Genomic DNA, 12,983 nt, shown 5'->3' with positions numbered 1-12,983 from the left:
TCCCCTCTCTCTCTCTGTAGTCTCTACTCTCCCTCTCTCTCTCTGTAGTCTCTACTCTCCCTCTCTCTCTCTGTAGTCTCTACTCCTCCCTCTCTCTCTCTGTAGTCTCTACTCCCTCCCTCCCTCTCTCTGTAGTCTCTACTCCCTCCCTCTCTCTCTCTCTGTAGTCTCTACTCCCTCCCTCTCTCTCTCTGTAGTCTCTACTCCCTCCCTCTCTCTCTCTGTAGTCTCTACTCCCTCTCTCTCTCTGTAGTCTCTACTCCCTCCCTCTCTCTGTAGTCTCTACTCCCTCCCCTCTCTCTCTCTGTAGTCTCTACTCCCTCCCTCTCTCTCTCTGTAGTCTCTACTCCCTCCCTCTCTCTCTCTGTAGTCTCTACTCCCTCCTCTCTCTCTCTGTAGTCTCTACTCCCTCCCTCTCTCTCTCTGTAGTCTCTACTCCCTCCCCTCTCTCTCTCTGTAGTCTCTACTCCCTCCCTCTCTCTCTCTGTAGTCTCTACTCCTCCCTCTCTCTCTCTGTAGTCTCTACTCCCTCCCTCTCTCTCTCTGTAGTCTCTACTCCCTCCCTCTCTCTCTCTGTAGTCTCTACTCCCTCCCTCTCTCTCTCTGTAGTCTCTACTCCCTCCCTCTCTCTCTCTGTAGTCTCTACCTCCCTCCTCTCTCTCTCTGTAGTCTCTACTCTCCCTCTCTCTCTCTGTAGTCTCTACTCTCCTCTCTCTCTCTCTGTAGTCTCTACTCTCCCTCTCTCTCTCTGTAGTCTCTACTCCCTCCCTCTCTCTGTAGTCTCTACCCTCCCTCTCTCTGTAGTCTCTACCCTCCCTCTCTCTGTAGTCTCTACCCTCCCTCTCTCTCTCTGTAGTCTCTAGTCTCCCTCTCTCTCTCTGTAGTCTCTACTCTCCCTCTCTCTGTAGTCTCTACTCCCTCCCTCTCTCTCTCTCTGTAGTCTCTACTCCCTCCCTCTCTCTCTCTGTAGTCTCTACTCCCTCCCTCTCTCTCTCTCTCTGTAGTCTCTACTCCCTCCCTCTCTCTCTCTCTCTGTAGTCTCTACTCCCTCCCTCTCTCTCTCTCTCTGTAGTCTCTACTCCCTCCCTCTCTCTCTCTCTCTGTAGTCTCTACCCTCCCTCTCTCTCTCTCTGTAGTCTCTACTCTCCCCTCTCTCTCTCTCTGTAGTCTCTACTCTCCCTCTCTCTCTCTCTGTAGTCTCTACTCTCCTCTCTCTCTCTGTAGTCTCTACTCTCCCTCTCTCTCTCTGTAGTCTCTACTCTCCCTCTCTCTCTCTGTAGTCTCTAGTCTCCCTCTCTCTCTCTGTAGTCTCTAGTCTCCCTCTCTCTCTCTGTAGTCTCTAGTCTCCCTCTCTCTCTCTGTAGTCTCTAGTCTCCCTCTCTCTCTCTGCAGTCTCTAGTCTCCCTCTCTCTCTCTGTAGTCTCTAGTCTCCCTCTCTCTCTCTGTAGTCTCTACTCCCCCTCTCTCTCTCTGTAGTCTCTACTCCCTCCCTCTCTCTCTCTGTAGTCTCTACTCCCTCCCTCTCTCTCTCTCTGTAGTCTCTACTCCCTCCCTCTCTCTCTCTGTAGTCTCTACTCCCTCCCTCTCTCTCTCTGTAGTCTCTACTCCCTCCCTCTCTCTCTCTGTAGTCTCTACTCCCTCCCTCCCTCTCTCTGTAGTCTCTACTCCCTCCCTCTCTCTCTCTGTAGTCTCTACTCCCTCCCCTCTCTCTCTCTCTAGTCTCTACTCCCTCCCTCTCTCTCTCTGTAGTCTCTACTCCCTCCCTCTCTCTCTCTGTAGTCTCTACTCCCTCCCTCCCTCTCTCTGTAGTCTCTACTCCCTCCCTCTCTCTCTCTGTAGTCTCTACTCCCTCCCTCTCTCTCTCTCTAGTCTCTACTCCCTCCCTCTCTCTCTCTGTAGTCTCTACTCCCTCCCCTCTCTCTCTCTGTAGTCTCTACTCCCTCCCTCCCTCTCTCTGTAGTCTCTACTCCCTCCCTCTCTCTCTCTCTGTAGTCTCTACTCCCTCCCTCTCTCTCTCTGTAGTCTCTACTCCCTCCCTCTCTCTCTGTAGTCTCTACTCTCCCTCTCTCTCTCTGTAGTCTCTACTCTCCCTCTCTCTCTCTGTAGTCTCTACTCTCCCTCTCTCTCTCTGTAGTCTCTACTCTCCCTCTCTCTCTCTGTAGTCTCTACTCTCCCTCTCTCTCTCTGTAGTCTCTACTCCCTCCCTCTCTCTGTAGTCTCTACTCCCTCCCTCTCTCTGTAGTCTCTACTCCCTCCCTCTCTCTGTAGTCTCTAGTCTCCCTCTCTCTCTCTGTAGTCTCTAGTCTCCTCTCTCTCTCTCTGTAGTCTCTAGTCTCCCTCTCTCTCTCTGTAGTCTCTAGTCTCCCTCTCTCTGTAGTCTCTACTCTCCCTCTCTCTGTAGTCTCTACTCTCCCTCTCTCTCTCTGTAGTCTCTACTCCCTCCCTCTCTCTCTCTCTGTAGTCTCTACTCCCTCCCTCTCTCTCTCTCTGTAGTCTCTACTCCCTCCCTCTCTCTCTCTCTGTAGTCTCTACTCCCTCCCTCTCTCTCTCTCTCTCTGTAGTCTCTACTCCCTCCCTCTCTCTCTCTCTCTCTGTAGTCTCTACTCCCTCCTCTCTCTCTCTCTCTCTCTGTAGTCTCTACCCTCCCTCTCTCTCTCTCTGTAGTCTCTACTCTCCCTCTCTCTCTCTGTAGTCTCTACTCTCCCTCTCTCTCTCTCTGTAGTCTCTACTCTCCCTCTCTCTCTCTGTAGTCTCTAGTCTCCCTCTCTCTCTCTGTAGTCTCTAGTCTCCTCTCTCTCTCTGTAGTCTCTACTCCCTCCCCTCTCTCTCTCTGTAGTCTCTACTCCCTCCCTCTCTCTCTCTGTAGTCTCTACTCCCTCCTCTCTCTCTCTGTAGTCTCTACTCCCTCCCTCTCTCTCTCTGTAGTCTCTACTCCCTCCCTCTCTCTCTGTAGTCTCTACTCTCCCTCCCTCTCTCTCTCTGTAGTCTCTACTCTCCCTCCCTCTCTCTCTCTCTGTAGTCTCTACTCTCCCTCCCTCTCTCTCTCTGTAGTCTCTACTCTCCCTCCCTCTCTCTCTCTGTAGTCTCTACTCCCTCCCTCTCTCTCTCTCTGTAGTCTCTACTCCCTCCCTCTCTCTCTCTCTGTAGTCTCTACTCCCTCCCTCTCTCTCTCTCTGTAGTCTCTACTCCCTCCCTCTCTCTCTCTCTGTAGTCTCTATCCCTCCCTCTCTCTCTCTCTGTAGTCTCTACTCCCTCCCTCTCTCTCTCTCTGTAGTCTCTACTCCCTCCTCTCTCTCTCTCTGTAGTCTCTACTCTCCCTCTCTCTCTCTGTAGTCTCTACTCTCCCTCTCTCTCTCTGTAGTCTCTACCCTCCCTCTCTCTCTCTGTAGTCTCTACCCTCCCTCTCTCTCTCTGTAGTCTCTACTCCCTCCCTCTCTCTCTCTGTAGTCTCTACTCCCTCCCTCTCTCTCTCTTTGTAGTCTCTACTCCCTCCCTCTCTCTCTCTCTGTAGTCTCTCCTCCCTCTCTCTCTCTCTCTGTAGTCTCTACTCCCTCCCCTCTCTCTCTCTCTGTAGTCTCTACTCCCTCCCTCTCTCTCTCTCTCTGTAGTCTCTACTCCCTCCCTCTCTCTCTCTCTGTAGTCTCTACTCCCTCCCTCTCTCTCTCTCTGTAGTCTCTACTCCCTCCCTCTCTCTCTCTCTGTAGTCTCTACTCCTCCCCTCTCTCTCTCTCTGTAGTCTCTACTCTCCTCTCTCTCTCTGTAGTCTCTACTCCCTCCCTCTCTCTCTCTCTGTAGTCTCTACTCCCTCCCTCTCTCTCTCTCTGTAGTCTCTACTCCCTCCCTCTCTCTCTCTGTAGTCTCTACTCCCTCCCTCCCTCTCTATGTAGTCTCTACTCCCTCCCTCCCTCTCTATGTAGTCTCTACTCCCTCCCTCTCTCTCTCTGTAGTCTCTACTCCCTCCCTCCCTCTCTCTGTAGTCTCTACTCCCTCCCTCCCTCTCTCTGTAGTCTCTACTCCCTCCCTCCCTCTCTCTGTAGTCTCTACTCCCTCCCTCTCTCTCTCTGTAGTCTCTACTCCCTCCCTCTCTCTCTCTGTAGTCTCTACTCCCTCCCTCTCTCTCTCTGTAGTCTCTACTCCCTCTCTCTCTCTCTCTGTAGTCTCTACTCTCCCTCTCTCTCTCTCTCTGTAGTCTCTACTCTCCCTCTCTCTCTCTGTAGTCTCTACTCTCCCTCTCTCTCTCTGTAGTCTCTACTCCCTCCCTCTCTCTCTCTGTAGTCTCTCCCTCTCTCTCTCTCTCTGTAGTCTCTACTCCCTCCCTCTCTCTCTCTGTAGTCTCTACTCTCTCTCTCTCTCTCTGTAGTCTCTACTCCCTCTCTCTCTCTGTAGTCTCTCTGTAGTCTCTACTCTCTCTCTCTCTCTCTGTAGTCTCTACTCTCTCTCTCTCTCTCTGTAGTCTCTACTCTCCCCCTCTCTCTCTGTAGTCTCTCTGTAGTCTGGTTGGAGTAATCTGGGAATTGGGATAGTTTCTTTTGACTTAACATAATGTCTGTGCTTGTGTGTCTGTCTTCATGTTGTGTGTGTGTCTGTCTTCATGTTGTGTGTGTGTGTGTGTGTGTCTGTTATCATGTTGTGCGTGTCTCTCTGCCCCCCCCCCCCCAGCCTCAACACCACGGTAGCACCTCTGTTCTACTGTGACCAGTTCCTCCAGCTGTCCAGCAGTCTGTCCAGTCAGTACATCTATGGGCTGGGAGAACACCGCTCCTCCTTCCTTCACGACATCCACTGGAACACTCTCACCATGTGGGCTAGAGACGTACCACCCACGGTAATGACTCCAGTCCTGTCTCCAGACCACATATTGCCCATCTCTAACACTGACATGTAGTGTTGTAGTACTCCAGTCCTGTCTCCAGACCACATATTGACCATCTCAGTCTCTAACACTGACATGTAGTGTTGTAGTACTCCAGTCCTGTCTCCAGACCACATATTGACCGTCTCAGTCTCTAACACTGACATGTAGTGTTGTAGTACTCCAGTCCTGTCTCCAGACCATATATTGCCCATCTCTAACACTGACATGTAGTGTTGTAGTACTCCAGTCCTGTCTCCAGACCACATATTGACCGTCTCAGTCTCTAACACTGACATGTAGTGTTGTAGTACTCCAGTCCTGTCTCCAGACCACATATTGCCCATCTCTAACACTGACATGTAGTGTTGTAGTACTCCAGTCCTGTCTCCAGACCACATATTGACCGTCTCAGTCTCTAACACTGACATGTAGTGTTGTAGTACTCCAGTCCTGTCTCCAGACCACATATTGACCGTCTCGGTCATGTCTTGGTGTCTGATACATTTGTACTGGTTCTAGACTCGGTCATGTCTTGGTGTCTGATACATATGTACTGGTTCTAGACTCGGTCATGTCTTGGTGTCTGATACATATCTACTGGTCTAGACTCGGTCATGTCTTGGTGTCTGATACATTTGTACTGGTTCTAGACTCGGTCATGTCTTGGTGTCTGATACATATGTACTGGTCTAGACTCTCTGACAGTGAGGACTGGTAATATCTTACTGAGACCAGAGACCAAAAGCTCATTATCGGCTTCCATTCAATCAGCACATAAAACCTCTTCTCCAGGCCAAATATATACACTCCTTTCTGGAAACATTAATACAGTGTCTAAACAGCCTTTATATCTATTTTAGACATGTTTACACAGTGGTGGACCTTCGGGGTGTGAGAACCTCCAGAGGGCCTTCAGGGTGTGAGAACCTCCAGAGGGCCTTCAGGGTGTGAGAACCTCCAGAGGGCCTTCAGTGTGTGAGAACCTCCAGAGGGCCTTCAGGGTGTGAGAACCTCCAGAGGGCCTTCAGGGTGTGAGAACCTCCAGAGGGCCTTCAGGGTGTGAGAACCTCCAGAGGGCCTTCGGGGTGTGAGAACCTACAGAGGGCCTTCAGGGTGTGAGAACCTCCAGAGGGCCTTCGGGGTGTGAGAACCTACAGAGGTCCTTCGGGGTGTGAGAACCTACAGAGGTCCTTCGGGGTGTGAGAACCTCCAGAGGTCCTTCGGGGTGTGAGAACCTCCAGAGGTCCTTCGGGGTGTGAGAACCTCCAGAGGTCCTTCGGGGTGTGAGAACCTCCAGAGGGCCTTCGGGTGTGAGAACCTCCAGAGGGCCTTCGGGGTGTGAGAACCTCCAGAGGGCCTTCGGGGTGTGAGAACCTACAGAGGGCCTTGGGTGTGAGAACCTCCAGAGGGCCTTCGGGGTGTGAGAACCTCCAGAGGTCCTTCGGGGTGTGAGAACCTCCAGAGGGCCTTCGGGGTGTGAGAACCTACAGAGGGCCTTCGGGGTGTGAGAACCTCCAGAGGGCCTTCGGGGTGTGAGAACCTCCAGAGGGCCTTCGGGGTGTGAGAACCTCCAGAGGGCCTTCGGGGTGTGAGAACCTACAGAGGGCCTTCGGGGTGTGAGAACCTCCAGAGGGCCAGTGGTGTCAACTGGGTTTGGCATTTAGCAGTTCAGTGGAATGACAGTAGCTGTAGCGCTGGGCTGTATACAGTTTTTTTGTGATATTCCGGTATTGATGCAGGGACCGGTTTGGGTTTTTACTTTACCTTCTATAAACGGTATTTGAATGTTTGGTTTGTTAAATGTGATACGCCGTGTGTAATGTACATTTTTGTAGTTTACTTCGCTCCTTGAGTCATCTCTCTCCATGCCGCTTTCCACACAGACCAAGCCCTGGCTCCTGTCACTCAAGGAGGGCATCTTGTTTTTCCTCGACCACGAGACACTTGCGTACTGCTTGCACGGTCAATGCAGCATCTGCAACACTGTTCATGACAACGATGCAGTTGTCACTTTGCTTCTTAATATAAATCTACTAGCGTTCTATAATTACACTATTAGCTTGTGTTTCTTACATCTGCAAACGGCTAGTTTGTCTTTTCTTACCAAGTTGTTCCTAAATCTTGTTAGCCGCTAATGCTAATAGGTGGAGGCCTAAATCAGCATGTTGTTTGTGCAACAGTATCTTCTAAATCAAAAATATGTTAGCTACATGAAGTAGCTAAGAGAAAACATGCAATCTTGACGGGGGGGCAGGTAGCCTAGTGGTTAGAGCGTTGGACTAGTAACTGAAAGGTTGCAAGATCGAATCCCCGAGCTGACAAGGTAAAAAAATCAGTCGTTCTGCCCCTGAACAAGGCAGTTAACCCACTGTTCCTAGGCCGTCATTGAAAAATAAGAATTTGTTCTTAACTGACTTGTCTAGTTAAATAAATAAAAACATTAATTATAGGGTCCCCTAGGAAACACCAATCAACACTTTTAGTTCCTACCCTGTCACAATAACTCCTCCCTGGTATTTTCATTCGTTGTCAAACACTGTATTCAAAGTGCCCACTATTATATTCTAACTATATAATTAGAATAGACATTCTATTTCCATGATTCCAACAGTTAACCAAATGTTTTGCTCTAAATCGCAAGTCAAATTGCAACATTTGGTTTAAAATAAGGCCCAGATTACTTGTGCATATCGTGGAAATGATCTCAAATGCAGAAATGTATGACTTTTTTGGGGGGTTGAAGTTGAATTGAACAGTATAAACCAATCAGAATGGAGAAAGACCCATTGAAATCACTTAGAACGTATGTGTTGTCTCCCCAGGGTCACAATACTACTCATAAAGAACATTTACAACTTAGAACGTATGTGTTGTCTCCCCAGGGTCACAATACTACTCATAAAGAACATTTACAACTTAGAACGTATGTGTTGTCTCCCCAGGGTCACAATACTACTCATAAAGAACATTTACAACTTTTATTATTAAAACACATAAAATACCGTCATTAAAAAAAAAATCCCTGTATTCTATTCTATATCCTGTGTCTGTACGGACCTCATCCCTTCTACCTGACCATGACTCTATTCTATATCCTGTGTCTGTAGGACTTCATCCCTTCTACCTGACCATGACTCTATTCTATATCCTGTGTCTGTAGGACTTCATCCCTTCTACCTGACCATGACTCTATTCTATATCCTGTGTCTGTAGGACCTCATCCCTTCTACCTGACCATGACTCTATTCTATATCCTGTGTCTGTAGGACCTCATCCCTTCTACCTGACCATGACTCTATTCTATATCCTGTGTCTGTAGGACCTCATCCCTTCTACCTGACCATGACTCTATTCTATATCCTGTGTCTGTAGGACTTCATCCCTTCTACCTGACCATGACTCAATTCTATATCCTGTGTCTGTAGGACTTCATCCCTTCTACCTGACCATGGCTCTATTCTATATCCTGTGTCTGTTCGGACCTTATCCCTTCTACCTGACCATGACTCTATTCTATATCCTGTGTCTGTAGGACTTCATCCCTTCTACCTGACCATGACTCTATTCTATATCCTGTGTCTGTAGGACCTCATCCCTTCTACCTGACCATAGCTCTATTCTATATGACCTCATCCCTTCTACCTGACTATGACTCTATTCTATATCCTGTGTCTGTAGGACTTCATCCCTTCTACCTGACCATGACTCTATTCTATATCCTGTGTCTGCAGGACCTCATCCCTTCTACCTGACCATGACTCTATTCTATATCCTGTGTCTGTACGGACCTCATCCCTTCTACCTGACCATGACTCTATTCTATATCCTGTGTCTGCACGGACCTCATCCCTTCTACCTGACCATGACTCTATATCCTGTGTTTGTAGGACCTCATCCTTTCTACCTGACCATGGCTCTATTCTATATCCTGTGTCTGTAGGACCTCATCCCTTCTACCTGACCATGACTCTATTCTATATCCTGTGTCTGTAGGACCTCGTCCCTTCTACCTGACCATGACTCTATTCTATATCCTGTGTCTGTAGGACCTCGTCCCTTCTACCTGACCATGACTCTATTCTATATCCTGTGTCTGTACGGACCTCATCCCTTCTACCTGACCATGACTCTATATCCTGTGTTTGTAGGACCTCATCCTTTCTACCTGACCTTGGCTCTATTCTATATCCTGTGTCTGTAGGACCTCATCCCTTCTACCTGACCATGACTCTATTCTATATCCTGTGTCTGTAGGACCTCATCCCTTCTACCTGACCATGACTCTATTCTATATCATTGTCTGTAGGACCTCATCCCTTCTTCCTGACCATGGCTCTATTCTATATCCTGTGTCTGTAGGACTTCATCCCTTCTACCTTACCATGGCTCTATTCTATATCCTGTGTCTGTAGGACCTCATCCTTTCTACCTGACCATGACTCTATTCTATATCCTGTGTCTGTACGGACCTCATCCCTTCTACCTGACCATGACTCTATTCTATATCCTGTGTCTGTAGGACTTCATCCCTTCTACCTGACCATGACTCTATTCTATATCCTGTGTCTGTAGGACCTCATCCCTTCTACCTGACCATGGCTCTATTCTATATCCTGTGTCTGTAGGACCTCATCCCTTCTACCTGACCATGGCTCTATTCTATATGACCTCATCCCTTCTACCTGACCATGACTCTATTCTATATCCTGTGTCTGTAGGACCTCATCCCTTCTACCTGACCATGACTCTATTCTATATCCTGTGTCTGTAGGACCTCATCCCTTCTACCTGACCATGACTCTATTCTATATCCTGTGTCTGTAGGACCTCATCCCTTCTACCTGACCATGACTCTATTCTATATCCTGTGTCTGTAGGACCTCATCCATTCTACCTGACCATGACTCTATTCTATATCCTGTGTCTGTAGGACCTCATCCCTTCTACCTGACTATGACTCTATTCTATATCCTGTCTCTGTAGGACCTCATCCCTTCTACCTGACCATGACTCTCTTCTATATCCTGTGTCTGTAGGACCACATCCTTTCTACCTGACCATGACTCTATTCTATATCCTGTGTCTGTAGGACCTCATCCCTTCTACCTGACCATGATTCTATTCTATATCCTGTGTCTGTAGGACCTCATCCATTCTACCTGACCATGACTCTATTCTATATCCTGTGTCTGTAGGACCTCATCCCTTCTACCTGACCATGACTCTATTCTATATCCTGTGTCTGTAGGACCTCATCCATTCTACCTGACCATGACTCTATTCTATATCCTGTGTCTGTAGGACCTCATCCCTTCTACCTGACTATGACTCTATTCTATATCCTGTCTCTGTAGGACCTCATCCCTTCTACCTGACCATGACTCTATTCTATATCCTGTGTCTGTAGGACCTCATCCTTTCTACCTGACCATGACTCTATTCTATATCCTGTGTCTGTAGGACCTCATCCCTTCTACCTGACCATGACTCTATTCTATATCCTGTGTCTGTAGGACCTCATCCCTTCTACCTGACCATGATTCTATTCTATATCCTGTGTCTGTAGGACCTCATCCATTCTACCTGACCATGACTCTATTCTATATCCTGTGTCTGTAGGACCTCATCCCTTCTACCTGACCATGGCTCTATTCTATATGACCTCATCCCTTCTACCTGACTATGACTCTATTCTATATCCTGTGTCTGTAGGACCTCATCCCTTCTACCTGACCATGACTCTATTCTATATCCTGTGTCTGTAGGACCTCATCCTTTCTACCTGACCATGACTCTATTCTATATCCTGTGTCTGCAGGACCTCATCCCTTCTACCTGACCATGACTCTATTTTATATCCTGTGTCTGTACGGACCTCATCCCTTCTACCTGACCATGACTCTATTCTATATCCTGTGTCTGCACGGACCTCATCCCTTCTACCTGACCATGACTCTATATCCTGTGTTTGTAGGACCTCATCCTTTCTACCTGACCATGGCTCTATTCTATATCCTGTGTCTGTAGGACCTCATCCCTTCTACCTGACCATGACTCTATTCTATATCCTGTGTCTGTAGGACCTCGTCCCTTCTACCTGACCATGACTCTATTCTATATCCTGTGTCTGTAGGACCTCGTCCCTTCTACCTGACCATGACTCTATTCTATATCCTGTGTCTGTACGGACCTCATCCCTTCTACCTGACCATGACTCTATATCCTGTGTTTGTAGGACCTCATCCTTTCTACCTGACCTTGGCTCTATTCTATATCCTGTGTCTGTAGGACCTCATCCCTTCTACCTGACCATGACTCTATTCTATATCCTGTGTCTGTAGGACCTCATCCCTTCTACCTGACCATGACTCTATTCTATATCATGTGTCTGTAGGACCTCATCCCTTCTTCCTGACCATGGCTCTATTCTATATCCTGTGTCTGTAGGACTTCATCCCTTCTACCTTACCATGGCTCTATTCTATATCCTGTGTCTGTAGGACCTCATCCTTTCTACCTGACCATGACTCTATTCTATATCCTGTGTCTGTACGGACCTCATCCCTTCTACCTGACCATGACTCTATTCTATATCCTGTGTCTGTAGGACTTCATCCCTTCTACCTGACCATGACTCTATTCTATATCCTGTGTCTGTAGGACCTCATCCCTTCTACCTGACCATGGCTCTATTCTATATGACCTCATCCCTTCTACCTGACCATGACTCTATTCTATATCCTGTGTCTGTAGGACCTCATCCCTTCTACCTGACCATGACTCTATTCTATATCCTGTGTCTGTAGGACCTCATCCATTCTACCTGACCATGACTCTATTCTATATCCTGTGTCTGTAGGACCTCATCCCTTCTACCTGACCATGGCTCTATTCTATATGACCTCATCCCTTCTACCTGACTATGACTCTATTTTATATCCTGTCTCTGTAGGACCTCATCCCTTCTACCTGACCATGACTCTATTCTATATCCTGTGTCTGTAGGACCTCATCCTTTCTACCTGACCATGACTCTATTCTATATCCTGTGTCTGTAGGACCTCATCCCTTCTACCTGACCATGATTCTATTCTATATCCTGTGTCTGTAGGACCTCATCCATTCTACCTGACCATGACTCTATTCTATATCCTGTGTCTGTAGGACCTCATCCCTTCTACCTGACCATGGCTCTATTCTATATGACCTCATCCCTTCTACCTGACTATGACTCTATTCTATATCCTGTGTCTGTAGGACCTCATCCCTTCTACCTGACCATGACTCTATTCTATATCCTGTGTCTGTAGGACCTCATCCTTTCTACCTGACCATGACTCTATTCTATATCCTGTGTCTGTAGGACTTCATCCCTTCTACCTGACCATGACTCTATTCTATATCCTGTGTCTGTAGGAGCTGACTAACCTGTACGGGGCTCATCCCTTCTACCTGGCCATGGAGGAGGGAGGGACGGGGACAGCACATGGATTCTTCCTGCTCAACAGCAACGCTATGGGTCAGTGGCCACGTCCCATTACTACCATTACTACCTTTACTCTAGCTCCTGTTTATTTGGGACACGATGAGTCAAGAACTGGCCTATTCCATATCTTCCCCTTTTATTTTCAATATCTTGAATCTACGTTGATGTTTGAGTGATGTTATGTCGTCTTTATGGCGTGTTTATGAATGCTTTGTGAATGTTGGTTCTGCAGACGTGGCCCTCCAGCCGGGCCCTGCCATCACCTGGCGTACCATTGGTGGGATCCTGGACTTCTACGTCTTTCTGGGTCCCGATCCGGCCTCTGTGATTGGACAGTATTTGGAGGTCGTAGGTCAGTCTACAGAAAGACAAGGACCCTTTTCTTCCTCATATCCTTGAAGTCATCACTGTCTGACTCTCACCGTCATCTCTCTCAGGTTACCCCACCATGCCAGTCTACTGGGCGTTGGGGTACCATCTCTGTCGCTGGGGTTACGGAAGTAGCAATGCCACCTGGAACGTCGTCAAGAACATGAGGAATTATGGAATACCTCAGGTACGTTCCTCTGACTCACTTGGTGTGTGTTCACGGTTCTCTTCTGCATGTAACAGGGACTGTCTTCCTTGACAGGCAGGGAAATA

At 48.1% G+C, this 12,983-nt stretch overlaps 1 protein-coding gene across 2 annotated transcripts in view; it reads left to right on the top strand.

Moving 5' to 3' along the window:
• LOC106564132 (lysosomal alpha-glucosidase) overlaps window positions 1-12,983 on the top strand; it is a 56,998-nt gene that overhangs the window by 16,571 nt on the left and 27,444 nt on the right. For both annotated transcript variants that reach the window (XR_006757855.1, XM_045690648.1), the window contains exons 5-8: window positions 4,660-4,825; window positions 12,272-12,374; window positions 12,574-12,693; window positions 12,779-12,897. Coding sequence is in view for 1 of the 2 variants with exons in the window: in XM_045690648.1 (XP_045546604.1) it covers window positions 4,660-4,825; window positions 12,272-12,374; window positions 12,574-12,693; window positions 12,779-12,897 (508 nt within the window). In the remaining variant the exon portion in view is untranslated. The remainder of the gene's footprint in view (window positions 1-4,659; window positions 4,826-12,271; window positions 12,375-12,573; window positions 12,694-12,778; window positions 12,898-12,983) is intronic.

Source organism: Salmo salar, chromosome ssa12 (genome assembly GCF_905237065.1).
Source record: "Salmo salar chromosome ssa12, Ssal_v3.1, whole genome shotgun sequence".
NCBI classification, from domain to species: domain Eukaryota; kingdom Metazoa; phylum Chordata; class Actinopteri; order Salmoniformes; family Salmonidae; genus Salmo; species Salmo salar.
Note: the sequence above shows the minus strand (reverse complement) of the source record. Positions and strands in the feature narration are given on the sequence as shown.